The sequence below is a fragment of the Triturus cristatus genome, chromosome 9 (genome assembly GCF_964204655.1).
Source record: "Triturus cristatus chromosome 9, aTriCri1.1, whole genome shotgun sequence".
Taxonomy (NCBI): domain Eukaryota; kingdom Metazoa; phylum Chordata; class Amphibia; order Caudata; family Salamandridae; genus Triturus; species Triturus cristatus.
In genome coordinates this window covers 1,044,725,011-1,044,752,622 of record NC_140592.1, presented here as the reverse complement: position 1 = coordinate 1,044,752,622, position 27,612 = coordinate 1,044,725,011, and the positions used below count along the sequence as shown (strand labels likewise).

General features: G+C 44.3%; 1 protein-coding gene across 1 annotated transcript in view; it reads left to right on the top strand.

The window, feature by feature from the left end:
- Positions 1–9,761: 9,761 nt before the first annotated feature.
- The window catches only part of LOC146799328 (uncharacterized), a 41,003-nt gene continuing 23,152 nt past the window's right edge, over positions 9,762–27,612 (top strand). The window contains exons 1-3 of the mRNA XM_085626892.1: positions 9,762–9,834; positions 11,134–11,189; positions 16,230–16,246. Coding sequence (XP_085483018.1) covers positions 11,180–11,189; positions 16,230–16,246 — 27 coding nt within the window. The 5' untranslated portion in view covers positions 9,762–9,834; positions 11,134–11,179. The remainder of the gene's footprint in view (positions 9,835–11,133; positions 11,190–16,229; positions 16,247–27,612) is intronic.

Here is a 27,612-nt window from a genome sequence, read left to right as displayed (position 1 = left end):
TATATCCTGATGTTTCTGGAAAAACTCAGAGTGCAATATGATGGAAATGTGTTTTATTACGAGACTTCGCAAGAGGCAGATGCCTGGATGGATTCCAAGGGTCTCGGGCAGATGGTTCATAACCATGCACGGCGTGAGCAAAGGAAAAAGAGAAGACAGCACTCAGCCTGGAAAAGAGGGTCGCCAGCGTGATGGTCATAGGCCCCAGATTTAGAGACTGGGGGCCGTATACTTGTCGGTGTTGATGGCATGCTGCGAGAGGAGGGGAACCCTTGGAGACACAGAACCCCTTCACGCCACTGTGCCTGGTTCAGGAAACTCAAAGCAATGGGAAGGCGATGGCCCGAGTGAACCTGAGGTAGGGATATATGTTCTGGGTCCCTCCTCAGATGCTGGTAATATTGAGGGGGGAATTTATGTTGGTCCACAAAGACAGAACTATTAACTATTCACCCTGGTATTTTCGATCAATCATAAGGGTGGAACACTGACTGAGTCCCTGATATTGACACAGGATACTTCAGACACCGGCCAAACAAACATACTCCTGCCACCCCTGCGACGGACACATACAGCCGTCCGGATTATTGCTTTATACACATGACTGCAGTCCATAGAATCAAAGATGTCCGGTATATGCCCAGTTACCTCTCGGATCATTCCCCAATATTAGTTATGTATACACTCCATAGGCCAACACCAAAAATACCAGTGTGGATGCTCAACCCAGATGCACTTACTGACCCTATCTTCCTGGATACTGTGCACAGGGAGTTGGTGCAATATTTTTAGCTCAACTGGAAATCGACTGGCAGAAGGGCCACGGAATGGGATGCTATGAAGGTGGTCATGACTACTACGGTCAGTAAAAGGTGCACACTGGAAAATGACCTGACCGGACAAGAGGATGTGTTATTGTCATTGAAGGATTTACCAGTAGAACGGCTCCCGCGGGTGGAGTTGCCCTGGACAGTAGACAAGGTCCAATACTTAGGGATACATATAACGTATGATGAAAGGTAGTTTTATGACTATAACATGGGAAGGGTGCTGGAGGGCCTGTATCATTCCATTCGGTTCTGGAACCCACTGCATCTGTCATTGATGATCAACATTACCCTCATTAAAATGGAGATATGGCTGCACTGCCTCTATATTATGCAGGGGACCTTTTATGAACTGCCCAGGAGTGTCTTCAGAGACCTGGACTTACTTTTGCTGGAGCTACTTGGGAATGGTAAAAGGTGCAGTGTGAGCTTTGATATGTTGTGGATAGTGTGGGACCAGGGGGGCCTGGAGGACCAAGATTTATATTATTTGGCAACCCAGCTCCAACACGCAGTACACTGGCTGGATGCTGAACCCAACTGGGAGAGGTACCTGTTGGCGGACACGCATGTTGACTATCAACTGAAGTCACTTCTGATGCATGGCAGACATTTGCCCAACACTCTCCCTTATCTGAACCAGCTGACAGTCAGACTCTTGGAAGGGACAGTTCAGAGAGTAATAAAGAGGGCACCCTATGCTTCCGACCTGGACATTTTGATTACAAGCCCTTTTGACCAGATGGCGCAGTCAATGTCCACAGAGAGGTGGCAGGAGGGAGGCTGCCTGATGCTATCTGACCCATATCCGGGGTAGATTTGTAACGCTGCGAGATACCATGGAAACCTTTGCTTTAGGTCGGGGATAATTTCTTAAATATGCAAAGATTGCAGCCACAGCACGCCAATTATGGCCGACATTTCCGGAGGCTCCAGACACACCCAAACACTTGCCACTATGTTGTCTATGCCCGGAGGCCGCAGATTTGTAACTCGCCTTTATCGAGCACTGCGCACAGATTGGCGAGTCAAACTACTGCAGTTGGAGGAGAAATGGCAATCCCTCAGTGATGAACCCCTTTCCCCCGGAGATTGGTCTAAAATACACGCTGCTGCCCGAAGGGTATTGATGAGCTCAAGGTTTAAACACATCCAATATAACATAATATACATGACCTACCTGTCTCTCACATGACTGCACGCTGTCTACCTAACGCGAGATCCCTGCTGTCCAGGATGTGAGGCAGTTTTTTACACATCATTGGCTGTGTATTGGGGAGAGGTACTAGCACACATGTGAGGGGTAGGATGCCCCTCTAACGATTACCAGATGCTTGCTGGGCGTGCTGCCTGGAGACCAGAAGCGAAACTTGAGCAGACGTTTTACAATATTGCGTCTCACAGTGGAAAAATAATGTATAGCGATCCCCTGGATAAATAGCATGCCACCTAACTAGGGAAACGTGAGAGAGAGATCAAGGGGAAAGTGCAGAAGAGGAACATATGAGAAACACAAGGAAAGATGATAAGTTGCCTGGAGAGCTAGCTGCATAGGGAATGATGTTGCAGGATATGCTGGACCCGGCTAACCATGTAAAGCCTACGCCTGTACGGATTGAGGACTCGGGAAGAGAGGGTGGGCTGGAGGGACTGGACCAGACGAGAATTACCACTGTCTGATAACAAAAGCATTATGCGTGGTCCCGCGTGCCTATCAAATAACCATAGTTTGTATAATATATAGGAAATGTGGATTAATATCTACATGGAAGCTTCAAGAGTGGGTGGGAGGGGGTTATAAGATGATAATTTACAGTTATTCAGTTTGCAAATGGTTATATGCTTCACCTGCCACAATGTCAGATGAGACGTTAGATCAATTCCTGTATATGAAGTTTGCTAATAAACTCAAAGAAAACTTAATTTTAAAAAAAAACTGGGGTAGAGGAATCACCTTCCCTTCCTTAAACCTTCTGACTGTTGCTTGGCTATTGCGTAAAATTAGCCATAATTATTATTTATCCTAGGTACATCACTACACACCATTAGATGGGCACCCTTCACCTGTATGTCCTGTTAGTCCATATGAAACATATTCAATGTTGGTATCCCAAGAGAAGGGTCACACTGATAATCGTTTACTTGACTTTGTCGTGAACTCCTAAATTCAGACTCCATTTTGTAAAATGTTAAGTTAGCCTGTCTGCCTATGGTCCACATTCAGAATGTCATTATCTTTCAAAGAAATTGTGAAAGTGTCATTTCATTTTAACAATAGTTTGTAATGACATCAGGTGACACAAGTCTTACACGAACTAAGCAATACATACGTTTCAAGGTTGGACAGTAGACATATGAGATAAACATGTACGGCTCGATCCACAAAAGATTACTTTTATTAATCGGGCCCTTGGTCCGAGTTGAAGTATCTTCATCTTGCTGGTTTAGACCAGTTACTTCTCGGACTTTGGAAAGTCCCACTAAAATTTGCAATGGAGGCTAAAGGTCAGTGGTCAATCATATATAAACTCAATAAATTGACCACTAAGTTTGAGAGCCCTTCGCACCAGGGTGCCATGGGAGGTCTTGCCATACTGCTGAGAATCCACTTTCTGCCAGGAGCTGATCCAGTGATGAGAGGAGCTGAGCCCAGCTGATTGTGTGTTTTCCTTCAGAGGGAACACTCTCTCCCGGCTGAAGTCTGATAGTCACAGCTGATCTGGGGGGAATAGGAATGCAAATGCACTGGGGCCCAAGAAACTCTAGAGACAAACTAGCTATTTCATGCTCTTATAGTGTAGTGCATAGAAATAACAGGGTGGTAGGCTGCTAGGAGAATTCTAAGCATTTTAGAACTGTTCATGTTATTCTCACTGCTTGCAGCATGCATAAATGCTGTTTTAATTATACTGTGTGTGGTTAATATTCATGTACTAAGGAACAGCAAGAAACAATTAAAATAAATACTTTAAATATAATGGAGCCAATTCATAAAGGTAAACTTAGACCAAATGTCTATGTTTGTGACTTTAGAAGCTCACAAAGGGGATTTACAAGTAGTATCTTTACGTCTGCACTCGAGGTGGATCTGTGGCCCGAGTGCGGATATAAAGATAGCACCTGTAAACGCCCTTTATGAACTTCCAAAGCATTAATTTAGATGTTTGGTCTAAGTTTAGACCAAACATCTAAGTTTGCCTTTGTGAATCAGGCTCATAGTATGTTTTCATAGTGCAATGCCTGAATGTGCTATTCTAATAACGAAATTGGGTCTGAATTACTACTGCTTCCCTGAACCACTTGAGGGACTGTTAGTAACCCACAAAGCACTGACACTGTGCCTGCAGTAATGTTCAATGTGTTGTTTGGGGCTACAGTAACCTAGAATTCCTTACTCAGTGATGGCACATTAAAGTAAATCCCTGCCCCCGTGGGTTAGGAATCAAATCCTTGTAGACCTGGGACCTATTCCAAGGATACGCAGCAGTTTTGTTCTACTAAAGGGTAAAGTTTTTGTTCACTTTAAATTCTTAATAACTACTGTTGTTGTCATGGCCTGACTATAAGAGCTGAGTTGAGGCTCAGACCCAATGTGAAATGGGAGTATCCCCCATTGTCTTTGTTTGCTGCCAGTTACAAGGATGGTGCCATGTTTGAATGCAGGTCCACTATTCACATGTGCTGCATGGCACTGTGTGAATGCAACCACCATACTCAGATATTCGCCACTTTTGTTTGTGCACCAGTTAGTTTTTGTCCTTTTGTGTGTGCCTTTTATTTCCTTATTGCTACAGGTCCAGCTGCCAGTGAATGAGGCGCCATTCGTTGTAAGTATCCATATTATTCTTTTTTTCCTTAATCTGTTTTCTTGCAGAATGGAATCTCTGGTCCTAATGAATGCCTCTACACTTGTGGCAAGGGTTTTCTATAGGCGGAACCATCTTGATGGTTTATATTGGATTGAACTATACAACATTTTTTTAACCACTACCCATTGAGGACAAAAATACAATACAGTAGGTCCACCAGGAGGTATTTTTTACCAATCTCTTTCCTCTGATGCCACTCAATTATTTAAACACCTATAATGAAGCATGACACCTCAGGGTGGGTGAGGGCTTTTGTCCTTTAATCTATTTGGACTGTCTACAGACACACTGAATTATTCCGCCCCTTTCGCTCCTTTTTTGTAACACTGACCACAATGCACTTTTTCTCTGTTTTTATGATGCATAGTTTCTCCCGGACTGATCCCGTTGTGAATTAGACGCACTGCATCCTGAGTAAGTCACTTGTTTCATAATTTACATGTGTACTTGCCTTCTGTGCGTAATTTACTTATCCTTTTTGTAATTGCCCTACTCAATATCATTCCTTAATGCCTTTATAGATTGCGTGAAAAAAACCCTGCTCCACGTTATTACTGCCGACTGCTTGACTAACCTTGACCTAAAGACCTTGCCCATACCGCCGGTAAGCGTTGCTCTCATTACTGGTGGCTTACTTAATTAGCAATTAGCCCCTACACTATCCTTACTCGGTTCTCTTTCTTCCTTTTTAGAAATTGTCACTCTTAACAATCCTTAATACTCCTGGATGCCTTGATGCTTTATACATCATTTTTTCATCCCTACCGTTGGTAAGCTCGTTTTATTTTGATCTAATCTAGGAGTCACCAACCGCCTTTATTCCTTTAATTGCTCCTTTCCCCCCTTTTTTCAATTTCATAGGACCTAATACCAATTTGTATCCAGCTACGACACTGTGATTTAAGCAACCTTCTTTACAGGTATTTCTCCTTTTCATGTCCTACTCCAATCCTTTCCTTTACTTGTAGTTGGTATTCTTGGGCTTCACAATAAACTCCTTTCCGTCTTTTTCTTTACACAGAGGTATTTTTAAAACCCTCGTAACCATAGTCCTGATGATGACCTCAACGTAAGGAGGTTGAAACGTCGTCGACCTGACAACGTCAATCGCGGCTCTTTGAAGGGCCATTTTTGATTTAAATAAATTTTCCTGTAATTGTTAAATGTGTACGAATATTTTCGTTTGACCCTTATGATCTGAATAGTTCTTTGCCGCACTACGTTGTTGTTTTAACACTTACGTCACTGCGCCATTCACTTTTTCACTTCACTATCAGTGCACATATGATTGTTATGGTTACTGTAAATTGTACATACCTGCTGTGTATTTAATTACAAATAACAATTTTCATTTCCTTTTGGTCTCCCTTGTCCCTCTTTGGTCGTTTTGATTAAATCTTGTGTTTAATGGTCCTTTTACATAATTCCCCTGTTGAGATATTGTTTTCGTTATCACATATACCCGGTCTCAACTGGGATAACGGGTTTGCTCCTGTTTTTCTTTTTCTTGCATAGTATATATGGTCATCAATCAGTATTTGTTAAGCGCAAATACTCATCCGCTAGGGTCTCAAGTCGCTGGGCAGGCGGGATGGGCTGCAGGTCCTGGTGGGCGCTGAGGTTCAGTCGAAGAGCCATGTCTTGAGATCCTTCCTAAATTGGGTTCACGACGGGGATAGTCTGAGGTGGAGAGGCAAGGTGTTGCAGGTTTTGGCAGCAAGATATGAGAAGGATCTTCCCCTGATCCTGGTATTGTGGAACGGTGGTGAGGGCCAGTTCGGCAAAGCGGAGTTGTCTGGTGGGTACGTGGAATGAAAAGTGGTGGTTCAGGTACTCCTCAGGTAATCATCACTGATTAGTGCAATCATATGCTTTGGACTGATGTGGGTAATTAATTGTGATAGTGTACAACTTTAGCAACCTTCTATTTCCTAGCTGCAGATCCACTTACTGATACATCTTTGAAGCATTTGAATTTTGTTTCCCTGCTTTTTATTATAAGTTAGTTAAAATTTCTATAAAAACTCTTCAAAAAAGTCCCAGTGACTTCAATACAAAGCATTTCTTTGGTTGTGTGCTTGCTTAGAGTTCATTCAGATAATATTAATCAAAATTATGCACACTTATGAAGTAATGTTTGTATTTAGTTTTTCAAGATGGAGGCTTGGACTCTTATGAATGCTTTGTCCTCTGCGACTGACAGCGCTACCTCATTATGATTAATCTCCCAAGTGGAAAGCAGCAACCTGACAAAGCCAGACTACTGAAAAAGCTGTTAAAGTGAGTTATCATGAAGACAAAATAGCATTTCCACACTAGCCTAATCATTTTTGTGGAAACTTTATACTGAACCTCAGTTAAAATCAAAGGACCCGTGTATAAAAAAAACAAAAAAACTTGCAGTTCCTAAAGTATTAGAAATTGTAAGAATAAATGCTTCTTTTTTTCCAAATAGAAGATGAAAGGGAAAACTGAGACAGGGTACGTACTAAAAGGAAAAAAGGGAGGGGACATGGTAGTAGGAATCTGGCAGGCACAAATAGGCATGAATAAAAAACAGGTGGACCAGGAGCCATAGCCACACTGGCATTGCAGATGTAGTAAGGTAGGTTAACAGCTGGGTGGGTAGACGGCTGGGAGTTGAGGGAGAGCATACTATATCATAAAACGTCAATGGAATTCATTGAGGTGCACAGAGGAACCCGCTGTGAAAAGAACAAAAATCACAGGCAGAGAGACCGATTGGAGGATGGGTCGGGGACTGGCGTGAGCCTGAAGGATTAATGCAAGGAGTGGGGGAACAGGTGGAACAAAACAAGAGGATGATTGAAGATGGGCTGAAAAAAAAGAAAGAAGCTGAGGAGAAAAATACAAGATTGATTTTGTAAACCTGGTGAATGCTATAGAAGGTGAAACATTTGCCGAAAGCAGTTTGTTGTAAGAATTGGTTTCATCAAGTTTCATTTCAATCTAAATCACATAGAACTCGCACACACGTGAGGGTGCTTTGTTATTGTGTGAAGGCATGGCAGCTTTTCATTGCCTAGTCCTGGGGTACCAAGCGGTACAAAAGGGGGTGGTGATGGACGGAGCATCAGAACCAATCAAACACTCACACCCAGTCAACAGATCTGGGTTTGATCCATCACCGTTCTTTAGCCCACTCTGCCACCCCAGTTCAAACATGGCCATATGCAAATCAGTCTGACCCCGTGCCTCATGGGAACAGTCCAGCCCGAACTGCCAAGCCATGTCTTCCCTGGACCGGAAACAAGCTTCCTAGGACCGGTTTCTGGCATTTAGGGTACCACCTCACGTCTTGCTGCATCAACGGTATCTTCCAAGGTTACTTGTGTTGAGGATGTTTTGATCAAGTAATTGTAGTCCAAACCGCAAAAAAATGCATACATTTGTTGGTATGCATTCATTAGCAGGAATGAATGGATTCTAAACCCAGTAACTCACAGCTATAATGTAGCAACGGTGGGTAAACAGAACTTGTTAACCATTGTTGCTGCGTTATAACAGAAGTCCAGGCTGCTCTGGCTGGACTCTTCAAGAACCTATCAGAGCAGCGGTAGAAAGCAGGGAGCACCCCTACTGGAGAAGATAGATGGAAAGTGAGAGAGAGCGTTGAGGGTGGGTGGCTGGAGACCATGGGGCAGATTTACAAGCCCCGTACGCCACTTTTGCGCCGCCGTTGCGTCACTTCTGTGACGCAGCGGCGGCGTAAAGCCAGCGCCATGCTGCGGGGTATTTACAACGTGACGCATCTAGGGAGATGCGTCACGTTGTAAAGCCCTGCGCCACATGAAACCTGCGTCAGGTTTCATGTGGGCGTTTTGGCGCAGGGGGGGAGTTCCGGCGCAGGAACGCCTCGGAAAAGTGTCTGAGTGAAATCTACAAGATTTCACTCAGTCACTTTTCCGACCCCCCTGCGTCAAAACCTTGCGCCTGCTTCAAGCAGGCGTAAGGCTTGACGCACCATGTTAGACATAGGCAGGGTTGGCACAGTGCTGGAGTTGCGTCGCGCCCGCGGCACAACTCCAGCACTGCGCCAACCTTACGGCAGCAGATGTGACACGCATCTGCATTTCCCTGTGCCATGATGCACCGCATTGTAAATGCAGCGCATCCGTGGTGGCGCAAGGATTGAGATGCGTGTCGCAAGTTTCCTGGCGCATCCCTGCTGATTTGGAGGGATGCGCCAGGAAACGTAAATCTGCCACCATGTATTTAAAAAAAAAATCTAGGGCAGGGAGGAGCAGCCATGTTATGTACAGCTCCCCTACTAATCATCTGCCCCTACGTAGTAGTTGAAATCAGGGGCTGATGAGTTTGGAGGCCATACAAAACCTAAAATTATAGATGGGTAAAAAGTGGATTACGAAGATGTTTTTTACCTTGGGGTTCTGAGTGACATCTTCGACAACTCGACCTTTGCTCTCGTCTATTTCATGTCATTGAGAAAATCCCGAAAATCCGTCGATTAAAAAAATCGCTGTAATTTACTACTGCCAGTCTTGTATAGTTCTATATACGTGTTATTGTCTGTAATGGGCGTTTCATTCAGTCACAAACAATATTTGGAGTCAATGAACAGGAATCTGTAGAGGACTAAATACAGAAAGAGAATGAGACAGCGATTAGATGCTTCATTCTGCTCTTTTAACAATTGCTCAGATCTTTCTTAAAAATACCACCGAGGGAGTGGCATTCATTTTCTGACTTAATAATACTGTGGAGAGCACTGACGATTAACACAGCATTTTTCAATAAAGGAGCACTGACACAGACAAGGAGGGTCACGACCTTGAAAGTCTGCAACTGGTGATGCCTTCCTCTGGTTTATTGCATGGGTGGAGGGAGCTCCTCCAATAGGATCTGCTCTCTGTGCATGGTCCAACCCCAGATCCAGAAAAATGATAATAATTATTGTAATTAAAAATAATCACAATTATTCTCTATTGCATTAATTTAACCGTTTATATCTGGCAACACCTGACTGCATTAATTGACTCAAACTGCCTTTGATAGGGCGGGGTCTTGCCCAAGGGGTGCACAGCCACAGTCAGCGCTGTATATAAATACCGAACTCTCTGCAACGCTTTCAGATCCTTGACTGACCATCCATTCAGGTAAGAGATGAGCTCTGGGAATGTGGTTTGTGTCGGTGGAAACTCTCTGATGTGGGGGCGTGTCTCAAGCAGGCTGCGCGTTTCAATGGCTTGATTTAATTGCACATATATAGGTACATGCATCATTTAGGCGTCAATAGCACTCGTTAGCACGTTTTAGATATATTTATCTGTGCAAACCGAATTTTTGAAGTTGATTTTTGAAGTTAGAACTTTGAGCCTATAAGAAAATGTATGTCGCTGGAGGAACGAGACAACTCCAAGTGTTTTATGAAAAGAAATTCGTAGCAACAGAAGGAAAAAGAAGAATGCAACTGCTGGCACAACACTCTGCTGTGAAATTAAACCTTTAAGGCCCTTAATAAATTTTTATTATTTGTATTGGCATATTTGTAATTATGTACTTTTGAAAATAGATGCAGTCGGATTGCTGCCACAGTAATTAATTATAAAAATATTGTCATTGCTTTAATCTAATATTTACACATGGTCACTAGAGTCTGGAGTGCTCGGTCCACTGTTGTTGCATCTTGTCCTCTATCAATAAGGGCTTGTCATCTCCTCCGACGTACTCTACCACTGCAGCCCTTTGACAAAAACCAAAGTACTGGTCCCCACAATTTCCAAAATTGTCTTTCCCTATTTTCCATCTCATCAGCTAACTTCTCCATGCTCAAGAGTGTCCATATCCTTTGTCCCGTAAGGACATTCTCTTCTTACCTTTGACCCCATGTAGTGGGTAGATGGTTTCTGAGTGGGTCCTAGTGACATCCTCAACGCACATCGGTTGTATGGTGCCTAGTAAAAGTAGTTAGGCGCTTGTGCCGAGACAAAGGAAGACAAGATGTGAGATACAGTGACCGTCCAGGTTCACACGATCCGATTAGGATCATTTGCTGGAATATAATTCAGGTTTTCTGATTTCTGAGCCTATAATTTAGCCACTAAACTGAATTTCTTCTGCACATTTATTCAAAAATCAATAATTATACTTCGGCATTACATGCTACCTAAGCATTAAACAGCAAAGAGACATTTCACTATCCTGTTTTCTGCTGTAAAAATAATCAAATGTAACTAGGTTGACATCATTTAAATCTTACCAGATGCATAATTCTTTGCGGCAGTGAGAGTGTGTGTTCAGAGCTCCTGTCAGTTATTAGGGCTACAAATAAGCACACAGCCCCTGTGCTGCATCTAGGGTTATGTTATTACTGATTAATAGATCGCCACAGTTCAAAGATTACGTTTCCTGTTCCTTATTTTATTTTCTCTAAAGTACGTTTTTTTCCTTCACAGACCCTTGTTTTTTCTTTGGTGACATCAGACCACAACCTCCCAAGCCATGGACCACTGTAAGTGCTTGTTACTCTTAATCTCTGCTTGTCATTCCAATCTCAACCTCTATGTTCTTTGTAGTTGTTAAAGGTTTACTGGCAATTTAAATAAATCAAATCAGCACAAATCATTGACACACCATAATAAACCAATGCAAAATAGACACATTAAAAATATAACAAAGTGTTCAAAAGAATCTCAAACTAATTTAATAAGCATTGTATTATCTGAATCCAGCAATAATGAGGTGGACCGCCATTTACAGTCACTGCAGTCCGATGTCCCTAAGGCTGGGAGACACGCAATACCAGCGCTGCTTTACGCAGATGATGCAGTACTTTCTAGCTAGAGCACCGGTGGGCCCGCAGAGACTGATGAATGTATTTGGGCAACAAAACTAAAACATTCACCATGGCATGTGGCCAAATGAGGAAACTGTGCAGAACCTTCTTTACTGACAACAACCCAATAGTCTCCGTAAATTCTTTTTACTAGTTGGGGATTCTATTTGCAGGCAATGGCTCATGGACATAGCATGTATTGAATACTAGAGCCAAAATGAGTAGGGTCTCCCAGGGGATATTTAAGTTCACCTCTAAACTGGGTAGCCAACCCATTAAGAAAATGGTAGCTATATATAAAGCCAAGGGTGTAACTACTACTACCTTTAGGGGCAGGCCTTTGGAGCCATGGTAATGGCTTTGCTCTGCAAATAGAGGAAAACACATTTTTAAAATGGCTTTTATGTCTGCAACCTTGTGGACAAAATACTATTGTTCATAAAGAGGTTGGCCTGCAGTTTTTAGAAGACCACCTTTTGGTGAGAACTCTGTTACTATGGGTATCACTCTGGGCAGAGGAAGAAGCTAGCTTCAGTCGTACTATTATCCTAGACTGTCTAGCCTTGTATAAGGCTTTAAGTATGCCTTGGCTATCCTATATTCTTCTTGGTAAATTGCTCAATTTGTCAATCTGATCTGACCCTAACCAGATTACATCACTAACCAAGAATAGGATTGAAGATATATTTTTCCAAACTAGGTTGGATAAACGTGAACTAGATGATGAGAAAAAATCGTCAGTAATCTTCTATAAGTCCCTGGACAAGGAAGAGAGGCCAACAACGACCTATTATAAGTAACTAATATGCAGCACCGTTTTGAACTGGCAAGGCTGCGATGTGGTATTGTGCATCATTTAGTTGCCTTCACTCACACAAGGTCTTGCCCCTCCAATATGACTCCCTGCCTCTGTGAAGGCCAAACCAAATAAAGCACACTGCCCTTTCTATTCTTCTGCAAACTGTATCAGGATTTCAGGTACCTCTATTTGAAACCCATGTTTGTTGCCCAGAATATCAGATCTCACAAAGCTGCAATGAAATACCTGGTGATATTAGGTGACCTCTTTGTGTGTTACAATGCTGCCCTTTTTATATTGAATGGCATTAAACTAAGGAAAGCATATCGCAACAGCTAGGGAATTGAGCGCTATGTATTTTTATTGTTTTTTAGACCTATCTGACCTTTTAGATTTGTCTAATGTAATGATTGTTGCATAGAATATTTTATAATAAATGTATATATGAATTTGAGGAGATTTCAGATTGTACTTTTTATTTGCTATACCGTTGAAATAGGACAGGGGCTGTATACTCTACTATGTGTTGTGTACTAAACAATTTGGAGATTTGGATGATGTGGCTGGGGAATTTTATTGCCTGTATCTATGCATTTGTATGTGTTTTATTTATGCACTTGTATGGCTGTATCGATATTTAGCCGAATAAAGTTTATGAACAGAACTGAATCCATCAACAATTTAGCTATATTTAATTATTCTACAATACAATCATAGAAACCGGGTAGTAATGCAGGGTTAGTTGGAAGTGTGTTCACCCAGTGTCAACATGAATGATCATTTATGCTTTTGAGCCTTCAGCGAATGAGGACTTCAGTGCAATAGCGTGATTTTCTGCTCTTCTTGTGAAACGGCTTGGTAGGACTTTAGGTTTACTTGTAAATCATTGCAGGTTTACAGACGGATTATACAAAATGGAAGCACAATCAAAGACTCGATCATTAATCTTTGAGCCAAACTCTGCAAAAGGCCAATGGGTGTTCAATACAATCAATTTTACCCATTTTGATATCACAAATGTCAGTGTCAAAGTTGCTCAAATAGTCCACAAATTGGCAGGAGAGTGGGTTTTCCTTTCTAGCCAATAGGGTTATTGCTGATACACCATGAATTATTGACTCGCCCCACAGAAAGCGTATCTGATTCAATGACAAAGAGTCAGCCCCCTATCCCCATTCCTCTAATTGCCTATGGAGTATTCTCTCCAGGGACTCACTAGTGCTAGGATACAGTAATTGCAGGTATCTCTCTAGTGCCTCTCTTAAAAATGACTAATGACTGTATAATGTCTGATTGTAGCACACAGAGGGTAGATCCTTTGTGATGTCACAACACTCTCATCAACAAGCAGTCGGGAGAGTATTTTCCCAATCAGTGCCATCTTCATCAGCTTCCCATACACAAAGGCAGTCTGCCACAGGAAGCATATATGTCATAAGTAACAAATGCATCACAGAAAGGACATATATGTTCTTAGAACATTGGAATGTTGGAAGCTCCATTGAAAACAATGGAGTAGCTCCGGGCTTATAATGGCTGGTATAAGCCCGGGGCTCCAACATACCAATGCTTCTTTGTTCACAACTATGTCTGTGAACAAAGGCTTCAGGGAGCCTGTGGGGATTTCAATCCTCTCCCGCTCCCTAAAGCCTTTGTTTAATTTGTTAGAACATTCTGCCCTCTAGTGGCAGAATGTTCTAATAGCCTTATAACCCTACTTAGCTGGGGTATACCAGCCATTAAAATCCCGCTCCCTTGTTAAAAATCCCTCGCCTTCGGCTCGGGCCTTTAACGCTGGAGCGGGCCTTTAATAGCCGGTATAGCCTGCTACGGCGGGCTATAAGACTATAATAAGACGCCCCCTTTCACCAAGTTTGTGCTCTAAGAAAAACATCTACTCGCATTTTACTTTTTCAAAAAGTGCAAAAACTAGCAATTTACTTGAAAGATACATTTGCTATTATTAATCACTAGTTTCATAGAGTGCTTTACCATATCGGTGGCAGTGAAGCTGTTAATATATTGTCATGAATTGAGCATTTCAAAACGTCTTGATTCAGAAATAACTCCACAATGTGTTTAAAATCCATAGTGAAGGGAGGAACAAGATGTTTGTCGCTCAACACATAAACTTAAATGTCATTTTTTTCTACAAAATAAAAATGTTTTTAAAAAAACTTCATAAAAGAGACAGTAGCAAGTTAACATCTAAAACATTGGTTAACTGGCTCTAATGCCATATCCTTTTGGCATATACAGCGAAATAAAATATTTATGGATTCCCATTGCACATCATTGCCCAATGCAGCTGTGTTTCATAGATGTATTTATTTAATACTGTTTATAACGCATAACCATCACTCTGCTAGAGTCTCTTATAGTCATCTTTTTGAATTTCCAAATTAAGTAAAGGTGTACACCAGCAGTGTTTAGCATCCCTGCTAGAATTACAGACTAAACATAAAGGAAACATAAATAAAATAAAATTAACATAAATAGGCTTGTTGAGACAGTCAGTGGGTAGCAGCTCACAAATCTGACATGGATCAAGCTTTATGTTAGATGTCCTTTGTCAAAAAAAATGGTTCTCCCAGACTCACGTGCTCCATTAGCAATGGTCTACAATTTAATTTGTGCTTAAAATTGATGTACAGTTTTAGAAAATTACAAAACAACAATGAGGACGGGCACTGAAAGAAAATTAAGTGTAACTGCATCAACAGGCAAATGTACAGGGAAAATCAATTTAGTTTTTAAAAGAACCCTCACCCGCCAACCTAGTTGGTGGCATGCTTCCTCATCGGGTTTCCACATAGGGTGCCGAGTGCATACAAGGTGTGCTTCAACGCCTGATTACAGCAGAGCGGGTATTTCAGTGACAAGAGTAGAAAAATAGAAAAGTTAAAATTGTCTCGAGGACCCCCCTCCAAGCCTGGAGAGAAATGTTTTCATACTGGTGTCCTTGGACAAGGTTAAAAAATCAATGCGGATATTTGCAAGACAAAATTGATCTAGATGGTCTACATGTTTCAGCCTTAATAGAGTGATGAACAGGCTTTCTTCAGGACCAAAAGTAGTCTAAGGCCAAAGGAAAAAGGCCTTGTGTAATGTGAGTACAGACGCTAAGGTGTACTTACCTTAACGGGTGGAAAATGTCTTACGGGTTGAGCTTACTTATTGAAATACTTCAAACCATGATCCCAGCAGCTTATATTTGGCAGAGTGTCCTTTTAAAAAATGCAGACTGGCATAATATCTATTCTAAAAGACAAACTCTAGAGGCATCATTATGTAGTAGGATGATGTTCCATATTTATTATCTACTTTTTTGTGCCTTCAACTTACCCACCTTTTCCTACCAACTCCGACGGTGTTCCTATTGTCTGGATTTATTTCTAAGTATTTCAGAAAGTGTCAAAAGTAGCAAGAATGTTCTAACAGGGGAAAAGAGTATTGTGAGTGACCTGATTACAAAAACGATTTCAATAAAAAGTCACATTTATTCATGTAATAGTGGAAAACTGTAGGAAAAATGCAATCCTGATTGACAAAGGCCAGGTTTCCGCAGTTTTGCATGTGGAGATGTCACTTAAAAATTAGAATGGGTTTTCTGCCACTTCTGAAAAGCTTTCTGCAGTTGTTTTTAGCACACTCTATGTATGTTCATTTCCCACAAGTTGATGAATGCCTACTCTCAAAGTATATTTCTTTTCTTGGATAAAAATGTTCATTCTTCAATAAATAAAATTAACAGTTCACTCGAAACACTTCGGTGTCGTCATCAAGCAGAGGTCGCACTGTCCAATAGCAGAAGAAAACATGCATTATGTAAACATGTTGCACCGATGGAATTTTTGTTCAAACACAACATCAATTCAAATATTAATTCAATCCAACATTGTCTTTTTAATTTGCAGCACAAAAGCAGAAGCAGGTAAGAATTGTACAGTTTACTTTCGATGATGGTGCAAATTTGGTGACAGAGGTTAATTTTCTAAAATGAAAACTCAAACAGATTCAAATGGTGCCATTTACCTTCACTCTACGGTGTGTAAAATGATTCAAAAGGGGAGTAGATTTTGACATAACTTCCGACTGCAGACTTTCACTTAAGTGTAGACTTGAGTGTCTGCATCCTCTGAAATCAAGGAGTGGAGACGTCTAATACAAGTTTAGAGCTCCTACTAGTAACTTTCCATACATAGGTGGAGCTATTTGCCACCTGGGCAGATATATTCCTATGGAAAGAATAGCGAAAACTATTAAAGTTTAATTGAAAAAAGATTTAAAAAAAAATTTCTTCACAAAGGATTTTATTGGGTTTTTGCTGTCAAGATCATATACATACACATTATTCCTCAGGATAATTTGCGTTTCTGTATCCCCATAAGAGGAAACCAAGTAAAACATGGTAAACATAAATATGTGCATAGTAAGCCCCTGACACCCCCTAAAATTTAATTTTATGGAAACTACAAACATAAAATAATTAAAACAATTATTTATAACCAAATAAAATACAATGTTACAGGACATTAACTCATAATTTGTGTTTTTTTTTTAAGCTTTATTTATCATTTTTAATACAATTATGACATACATAGCAGCCCACGGAGTGAGAAAGAAATATGTACTAAAAAAAAATTGAGAATAGGGAAAAGACCTGCCCAATAATGTTTTCATCATTGCAACATATACTGCACATTTGAGCATCCCATACCACAAGGAAAAAACAACAGGTAAGAAAAGAGGTATTGCTCCCCACAAGCATGGTGGGAGAATGTGAGTGCTCAACAGACAACAAAGGCCTGTGCACCTATGTCAGGGGTGCGAGCCATGGCAGCTAGGCGTTAGAACCAGTCAGAAAGTTCTTGTAGACTTGGATCTTTGGATCCTTAGATACCTTCTGCTCATCTCTCATATAAGTGAGGGGCCTGTCCTCCTTTTCCCTCTCCCGCATAGCACCAGGATGCTCCTTTCGGACTGAAAGTTGCGCTCTCTAAATAACCAAATCAAATCAGTAACGTTGCAAAAGGTGAGGCTTCAAAGCCATTCATCAACTATCGGTGTGCGCCAACTGCCCCAATGTAGAGCAATCTTGCGTTTGGCCAGCAGAAGAGCCATCGCGGAAAACCTACAGGCCACCTTAGGAACATCATGCACATAGCCCAAGAAGAAGTGGAATGGATGTCACAGTAAACTCCACCATTGGGGAGAGTTGGGCAAAGACAGCAACTCAAAACTCACCTATGTGAGTACACGCCCAGGTCATGTAGGCAAAGTGAGGCATCAATATCGCAGCACCTAGGACAGTGTGAGAACCTGGAGGGATCCAGATTAGCCAAAAAACTAGGTGTGGTGTAGGTGCATCTGAGGAATTTAAAGTGAATCAATTTATGTCTGTGGTTGGGGGAAATCAATTTGGTTTGTAGGCAGCAAAACTACCATATTTTATCTGGCAGAGGACGTTGTTACTCACAGTCCCACAGGTCTCTGAGACGGCCATCTCTTACAGGGAGTAGGGTCAAGCTGACACAATAGAGTGCAGAAACTAAGTATCCGCCATCTGTGTGTTCTATCAATGTGGTGAGAGGAACGAACTCAGCAGGGGCTTGAGGATAAGTAGAGAGCTGAGTGTGCAGTGAGCTATGTAAGAGCCACAGAACAAAGTGGTCCATAGGGGTAGCCTAAGCAAAATGCATGCTACCATCATGTGAGAGAACATGTCCGTCCAGGAACAGATCCCCAAGAGTGCATAGTGCGTGCCGCATTAGTGTGCTTTTGACAAGGGCTTCCAATGTAGGGAGCAGCCATGGATTATCCGTAAGAGGCAGGGCAGGAGAGTACCAGAGGCTCTCCCCTAGCAGTCTGAGGAGCTTGTTCCACTCCCAGCAGGTAGTGGAGAGCGTCTGGATGTCCACAGGAAGCCTGTTTGGGAGGAGCACATGCTGCGGGATTTCTCTTGCCTGGTTGCGCTTCGGTCTGCCAAAGGCGATTCCTGTATCTCTGTATACAAGTGGTACGCCAAGTGACACTGGGCCGCCAGGGAGTAGAGCTGGAAATGGGAAACACCAAACCCACTGTGCTCATAGTCCCACACCACTTGTGGCCAGCCCAGATCAACTTAAACAACAAGCTCTTCAGCATTGCAAAAATGTGTTTGTGAGAGTGGCAGGGATATTCAAAAAATAGGTACAAAAAACGAGGGAGGACCACCATTTTGACAATGGCGAAGTGGCCCGCCATGGACAGGGGCAGACTAATCCAACCCTCAATCTGTCATTAGGCGTTCGATTGCCTGACCGCAGTTAAGATGCAGTACCTGTTCCTTGTTGCGATGTACATGGATGCCAATATATTTAACTGTTTCCTGTAGCTGCAATAAGTAGAAATAGCTCAGACTTTCCCCAGTTTATTTGGAGTCCAGAGTACCAATCAAATCTTATGATCTTGCAGACACGAGGGGCCACATTTTCCGTGGGGTGTCGCACAAACAGTAAGATGTCATTGGCATATAAAGAAAATAGCAAGGGGTCAGTCGTGAACTATAGGCCTTGGTGGAGGAGCCTCTCTTGCAGTTGCTCAACCAAGAGGTCCATAGCTAATATGAATAATAGGGATGATAGAGAAGAGCCCTGTGTCTCCCTTGTAATCAGAAATAGTGTGGCAATTGAACCACTGGCCTGAATGTGATCCACACGGTGAGAGTAAAGAAGCATGATAAGGGAAGTGAATCTATCTGGAAGGCCCACTTTCCGCAACGTAGCGAGCAAAAAATGCCATTCAGGGGAGTCGAAGGCCTCCTCCGCATCAAGAAGTGCCATAGCAGCCGGAACGGGAGGGGAGACTCTATTAGGGACCGAAAACTAAGTGCGCAGGAGGGTTGCAAGTATCTTAGCCAAAATCTTATTATCAAAGTTCAACAGTGAAAGAGGCCTGTAAGATTGAGCGTGTAGGGGGTCATTGCCAGGCTTGAAGAGGAGGACAATTACAGCTTTGTGTAGTGATGGGGGTAGGATGCCAACCTCCAATGACTCATCAAACATGGCTTGAAAGTGGGGTGCGAGGAGGTGCTTGTATGCTTTATAAAACACCCCATCAGCCCATCCAGGCAGGGGGCCTTGGAGCCATCCAGGGATTAATAACTTTGATGACCTCGTCAGCAGTGATTGACTCACTGAGGAACTGCTGCTGCGGGGCGGTAAGTCTGACCATTGCAACCTCCAACAGGTAGTTGGCCATACCTCTACCCTCTCCAGAGTACTGCGAGGCATAAAGACTAGTGTATTAGCGAATTAGCTCTGCAAGAAACAGGCTGTTATCAGCAGTGCATGATCCATCCTCGAGCAGTAGCTCAGGGATGTTGCCACTACCTCTTTGTGGACCTAGAAGCTGCACCAGCGTGCAGCTAGGTCTCTTGACCACGCCATTTGGCCAGACTTCGGCATATTTCTCATGTGGGCCACTTTGCGCTCTGCCAAATCACGGAATTCCTCCAAGAGTGTCACAAACTGCAGGAGCTGCGGTGTGCCTCACTGCTGTGTGTCTGCGTCATTGATATTGCGCAGCTCAGCCTTGACTCGATGGAGTCAATTACAGATATCACGTAGTATGACGGCATGTTTGGAGATACATATCGGCCTAATATGAGCCTTAAATGCTTCCCAAAGAATGGCCTGCGTTCTTAATGACCCAATGTTCTTGAAGTATTCAACTATAGTGAGTGGGGCGCAGTTCCTCGTGGAAAATGTCTTCGTGAAGTTTATTGCAGGGGAATTGCCAAGCATGCTCAACCACATCGCCATAGGGCACTGCCAGCACAACACGGACCGGGGCATGATCCAAGAGCATGCATGGGAACCAGGGCACCACAGTCACCGAAAGCAGCCAATAATTGATGCAGGACCATGTGTTATGCGGTACTGAGTAGACCATGTATGCCAGGGTACCGGTGTGCTGAATATGCCAGATGTCGGGCAGGGCGTGTGTATGGCAGATTTCGTTCAGTACACTGTTGGCGAAATAGCTGAAGAATCTAGAGGGGGACACAAAAAAGATTAACCTCACCCCCCAAGATAACATGGTCAGCAACTGCATGCCCCAGCAAGGTCTGGAGCCCCACAAAGAAATCTGGAGAGTCCACGTTTTGTGCATAGATTAAGAGCAGCACACTTTGCCCTGCCAAGAGGCCTGTGACAGCCACATATCTACCAGCCTCATCTGTTCAACTGACCCTAAGACTAAAGGAGACAGAGCGATGAATTAAAATGCAAACCCCACTGGAATGCCTGCTATGAGTGGAAACATATCTCTGTGGGCCCCAGGACGAAGCATAAGTGTGCACAGCGCTGGGTGGGAGAACAGTCTCCTGCAGGGATGCTCTCCGCACTCCATGTCGCGTAAGATACTGTAGAACTTGCTTATCCTTATGGGTTTGTTAATGCGGGGATATTCCAAGTGAGACATGGGTTCTTAACCCTAGGGTCGACAATGTTATGGCCATGATTGTGTAAAGTGGTAATGAAAGGATAGGCAGCATACAGCCAATGTAGCAAGGTCTTCTACATGGCAAAACAAAACGACATACTCCACAACGAGAATTTACCCCACATACCAAGCCCCACCCATACCAGGCCCCAATATGGTCAGTGATGCCCCATAAGGTCAAACAACATAATAACAACTAGAACAAGAATAAGTGAAAATTTGGGATACACCACTGAGGGTTTGCAACGCTACGGCCTCTGATCCCTGTATGCAGCAGGAATAAGATACAATAGGCAAGGACATACGAAACGGTACTAAAACAATTACTGCCTTGCATCTGGTTTCTGATAGGAGCAGAGAAAAGATAGGCAAGCTAGCACTAGATGCAGGTCAGTCTGGTGGAAACAAATGCAAGCTGCCCGTGGCATGTCAATCTGGATGAGAGCGATCAGCGGTGTCGTGGCAGTAAGGCGGTGTATTGTTTGCAGAAGGCCAGTACCTCAGCGGGGTTACCAAAGACTTTCGCTGTGTCATCAACATCCATGCACAAGTAGGCAGGGAAAAGCATACCATATCACAGGCCCGGCTTCCTGAGTGAAGTTTTGGCTTCAGTGAATGTGAGGCAACCTCCTGCACCATCAGCACAAAGTCTGGAAAAAAGGACAACTTAGAGCCCTGGTAATGCACCTGGCCCTGCTCGAGGGCCAGCCGAAGCACTGTGCCTCAGTCCCTGAAATGTAGTAAACAGGCAATTATAGGACATGGCAAACCCCGGGGGGGGGGGATTGGGGGTGAGCATTGGGGCAAGTGTACTGTGGGCACGTTCCACCATAAAGTTAGGAGCGAGTGAATTGGTCTCAGCTGAACAGTTCTGTCAAGAAGTGCTCCACAAAATGGTCGATCCTGCCCATGGCTGTGTACGCTAACACCCCTGCTATATGTAAATAGTTGTGGTCTGTGTCGTTGTGGTCTGGCTTCAAAGTCTTCATTCTTTATGGCAACGGTTTTAAGAAGACGTTCTAGCTTGGCAAGTCTCTTTGCCGCTTTCACCGCACTGTCCTCCAGCGTACAGGGATGCTCCTCCTAGATGGGGTCTGGTGGTGGTCTAGGTGCACCCCCATAGTATGCCTGCTGGTGAGGGCGTTGAAGTGGCCGTCCATGACTCAGAACCTGGTCCGAATCTCCACCAGAAGGGCTTTGGTGGTGCTCAGCTGGTTGGGGATGGGTAGACCATTTGCGTTGTCAGTCATGTCCTCTGCGGACTCCTGCTTGTCAAAGTTTTTCTCCCGCTCAGACATCAGTTTCTTCTGGTGCAGGTCTCCGCGCTCCATGTTATGTACTGACCAGGGATAAGGTTCCAGATGGCGGGCTGTAAGGAGGGGAGGCCAGGCCGCAGTAGCCCTGGTCGTATCAGTTAATAGGGGTGATAGGGGGTACAAGTGATGTACCACCATGGAGAAAGACCCCAGAAGTGTGAGTGTAGAGACCCAAAAAAGAGCGACATGCCACCAGGATGAAATGCCAATGGCAGTGCAAGCACTGGAGCCACCCCAGGGCCCAGTCGATGGTCCAGAACACATCCGGCTGTGGGAAATATGTAAGAAATAGGTATCCTCCTCTACAGCATGTATGTGTGCTGCGGCATCCGTCCCCGGCCCCGACTCTAGAGCGGTCAGAAAGTCCCACACAGGTACCTTGCAGCAGGTCTTAGGTCAGGGCAAAGAGGCACAGCACTGCGAAGGCGAGCAGGGGCCGTTAATGGAGGGGCACAGCAGCACAACTCACCAGGTCACAGGCAAAAGAAAACCTGCTGCCGAGCAAGAAATGTCTGAAGGGTCCCACGCAGTCGAGGAAAGAGGCAGCACACAGCAACAGGCAACAGGTCAGCAGGATCCCAGGTGGACAAGGCGAGATCACAGGCAACAACTGAGAGGTGGGATAAAGGCATACTGGCCGTGCACCCGCTAGGAGACAGAGGGCAGTTGGGGCTGGGACTACGGCGGTCCAGGAATGCTGCTTTAGGCGCCGGTGGGCAGGTCCACTTCTCCGTACCCAGCTGGTGGGGCGGGCAGAGACAGCCACCAATATAGGCTGCAATGTAGGCCAGTACCCTGGCCGGCAGCCGACAAGGCCCCGAGCAGCGCCAGCGAGAAGGAGCCAGACCAAAAAGACCGCTTCTCCGAACAAGTGAGGATGGTCGGTGCTCACGGGAATCCTACAATCTGAAGGGGTCATCACAGGTAAGTCCGAGCCCTGCTTCAAGGTGTCACGGCCTCGGCCCAATATAGCCGCCGATGGCGCCAAATGAAGGTACAGGTGCGCAGGCCCAGCATCAGCAAGTAAGGGACAGTCAATAGTCAGCCGCGGTGCGTCCATTGGGGTGTAGGGGCGTAGCCCCACCAGCCAGCCCTGCTTGGACCCGCGGCTGAGAACAGCAGACTTTCAATCATGTTTAGTGCAATACATCTCATTTACTCAGGAACCTAGCAAAACACACCTATCAAACACAATTTACAAAAGTCCTTTGGGTTCCCGGTGATAACGTTAGCATGGCTCTCGCATGCTTGTGGATATAAGTACAGTGTGTGAGAAGCTCTGAAAAATCGTCGTGAATGCGCAGCAAGAGCTTGGACCCGCGGCTGAGAACAACTGACAAATATGTCAGTCAGCATGACGTCAGACCACCCGTGGGCGGTCCGGCGTCATGTTGACTGACATGCAGTCAGACCATCACCAGGGGCATGGAGCAGCACAATGCACAAGTGCGCATGAGTGGGGACGGAGGACGAATTTTCGCACCGTGCCCAGTCATGCGCACTTGTGTTTGCAGTTCTGGCGCATGCCCATTAGGAGAGCGAGGGTTGAGCAAAGGCTCAAACCTCAGTCTCCTAATGGGCAGGCGGGCGGAGTGTAAAACGTGCCCCCAGCCAATCCTGGCGCTGCCAGCAGCGCCAGGATTGGCTGAGAGGGTTTTGCACGCCCACTTGCAAGCAGTCAGTGATGTGTGCGTGGCTGTTCCCGAGTGTAGGCGCCATTGCGCCAACGGACCCGTCACCCGAGGCAGCGGACCGACCTGCTCAGGTAGGATTTTTTAATTTTATTTCAAAACTCCCCCCCCACCTCCGCGATACACTCCCCCCCCCGCGACACCCCACGAGCCGCAACTGTTAGGTTTCCATTTCAAGCACTCACCTTAATGCTGCTTACATTCCCTCCGCTCTACGCTGTAATCTCCGGATTTTTTTTAAAGAAGTAAATTGTCTTTCAAAACTAGCGTGCGTGCTCCATAGATAGCAATATTATTCCATGTATGTTAAAGACGAGTCGGTAAAAACATTTTAGGGGCAATGCTGTAGATGAAAACGTTCCTCGCGCTTCCCATACGCATGCAACTTTCTGCATTCCTGGAATGGTAAAGAGGTTGGCATATGTTGGCTTGCAGCAGCTCCAAGAGTTAACACTACGGCCCACATTTGCATAGTTTTGCACGAGCGCCCACAGGGTTTTAAAGCATATAGTCGACGACAGCGCCCGTTTGCACTGCTTTTCTTCAAAGAACGCCTACGCAAAACCTTAGTACATTTGGGCCCAGGAGAGAGAGTGTAGTCTTACGGGTGTGTACTGTTTATTTTTTTATATGTATTCTTTATAGGAAGCCGCTACCGAGTAGTAGGATGAGATTAGAGTTCTAGGCAAGGGTGTCCAAAGTGGTTTCAGGAGGGACGTTTCAGCGTGATTTTTCAGAATAACCCATGAACATGTTGATCAAGTCCACTGAGGTTCGTTCTATGCAGCTGCGTGTTAAGTTGGGCAGCCCTGATGCAGAGCAGCGGTTACAATCATAATTTTCATGGAGAGCAGCGAGTGAGCTGGATGGGCCTCCGAGTGGTGGGGCAGCCGTGCCTGGGACGCACTGAGTGCTGAGAAATACCCTTGTCCATGACAGTTCAAAGTTCGCATGCATGTGATCTACTGTGCGTGTAGTTGGAGACGGCTCATTTGGGTGTAAAGGTGATGCGCTGAGATAGCGAGAGCAGTGGAGGCCACCTCGGTCACTCAACATATCTCAAATGTTCAGGTACCTGGGGTGTCTTATCTAGGGACTGCCCACACTCCTCTTAAGCAACGGTTTACAATGGGAATGGTTGCTTGGTTCATGGACATCTTAAGGGATTTGGCGGCCTTGTGTCAAACGTATTTTACTCTTAGAGCTGAGATTTCCACGAGTCTTATAGTCTGAATTCAGCACCTGAGCATAATAGGACAGAATGTATGAAGCTCTCTGGTAATACTGAATAAGCAGCTACCTATGTTATGCCATCTATTAATGTAATAACTGCACTTTCACAATTGCTTTATTAACCTTCCTGCTTTCTCAAATTTGCTTGAAAATGCACGATTTTTCTTCTTTTTTTTCAAAATTTTCTTGGGGGGGGGGTATCCCCCCAAAACCCCCCTTTTGGGGTTCGGGCTCGCTCGCTTCGCTCGCTCACTACGGTGCTGTATGCTAATTCGTTTGCGCCCCACCACTTTAAAATCTCACCCACCGCCCCTGTCAATGGTATATGGGACCGAGTGTCAGCCACAGGTCTCAGGCTCACCCCCGTTCCCTGTCACCACGGGGCCTCTGAGGCTCGGGTGGGGTTACCCACCACGCAGAGCAGCACACCACCTCTTCCTTCATTCCAATCATGCAAATTTACATTGCAGGCAGTGCAGCACCGTCTTTGTGGGGGTCGCCACTCCTACGATGGCTGCGGATGGCATGATGGGGGACAAAATCCACAACAGGAGGAAGCCGGAGGCTGGACCTTCAGTGCCTTGCAGCCACCTTGGTTGCCGGCATAGACATGCCCCCACATTCTTTATTTTATAAATATTATTTTTTTCCAAAATAAAAAAAAATACTATCCTTAAGTAGCTTTTTTCTTTGTAATAGATATTTAGAAATTAAATAATAAATATGTTTAACTAATGTAAATTATTTTTCAATTTTGAAACAAGTTTAAAAATAAATAAAATAGTTCTTTTATATAAGGTAAATTGTAAATAATAAAATATTCCAGTATCCAGTTTGTATATTTTTTAACACTAAATATTTTTTTTAATTGAATAGTTGAAATAATGTAATTATTTTGACATAATTTCCCATGGGTAGTTATTTTAAGTCACAGTCCGAATTTGTTTCTATGGGGGTGTGTTGCAGTACCAGTGACTAGCCATTTGTGATGCTTACTCCAAGGGTGGGCTGGAATACATTTAATTCTGTTTTGTGGCCTTTTGTGATATAGTAAGTTTAGAAGTGAAGTTTGTGGGTGGCTATGGTCTTACTCTTTTGTGGGTGTGTATTTGTATTAGCATGTATATGCCAAATTGCTCTTTACTTTTTCCTAAACCCCTCCCATTAAGGAGCAGATATTCCCCTTTTTCCATCCATTCCTTCTTGTCCCTCACACATTTACAACTAAATCATGCACTTACATGTTCAGAGATCTCTGCCACGCTGTCGGAGATCTTCTCATAGAAAAGATCATAGAGGCAGAAGTGGAGGTCTCATAGTGTAGGAAGCGTACAGTAGAAATAGCATTTTGTAGAATGTGAGTACTATCACTGTAGTGCTACCACACATACTACAGAATGCAGTTTGTGAATAGGCATCAGTGTCTGTAATGACCTGAAGGAGGGTGGTCACCATAAGTGGGACACTGAAAGATCACCACACCCAGAAGAAAGACTCAAGGCCTTATGACGGCTTGGTCAGTCTTCAGCTGGGATCGCCACTGCCGCTATTCCAGGAAACCACCATGGCTGTGGTGAGAATGCAAGCTGGATACAAGCATAATCCTGGGCAGGCGGGCTGTGCTGCAGCGGTCTCTCAGCAGCGGAATGTAAGGCTCATAGGAGAGCCTAAACAGCATATTGCCTCAGTGACAGTGCCGACTGCTCGTCTGAGCATGATGTGGCATGCACCATGTCTAGCATGCCACACAGTGCATGCACGAACATGCACTCATGGGGGGAGCACGTCATGTGCCCCCTGAACCCACTCCCATGGACAGCTTTGCCCAGGGGTCCTGTTGGGGGCCTCCCTCCTTGCCCTTTTTCAAAGCAGGATCACTGCCATAAAAAGGCTTGCGGAAGGGCAAGTCACAAAATGGACCGCAGTGCCGGCATAGGCACCGCCTCCATTCTTTCCCAGCACACCACCAGCACAGCGGGATCCAGGAACCTGGCGGCGCCGGGGGTGTCATAGCGGGCTGGTGGCGGTCCGACCACCACAGTTGTAATACAGCGGGTGGACTGCAGTGGTCGGAATGCCACATTGAATACAGCGGTCCTAGGACCGCCGTACTGGTAATAAGGCCCTCAATCCTTTCTCCACTGATCAGTGACCACAGATTTTACAATTCCCCCCTGAAATCATATTTGTTTTGTTTAAAGAATATTACCATATTTGGGAGGAGCATTGGAGAATCTTTCATCTACTAGGCTTTTTTTTTAATTTGGTTCAGAGTGGGGATATGTCTTCTGGGTCACACCCTTCCAACAGGTTCACGCCTCATATATCTGTAGTGGTGATAATCTCGGTCGATGCTCTCTTCTTTGTTAAATAGTTAATAATTAAATAATATGCCTTGCCTAAATAATTTCCTTGGGAAACAGTCTTGCCAGATTTATTAAATCATCCTTTAAATCTGTAACAGTATAAATATCCATTAATCTCTTAGCATCTGATAGTAGTGGAGCCTTCAGAAAAATCTTCTGTAAAATGTTTGCAAATGTGTTTGCTGCAGTGGATGCAGGTAAATATAA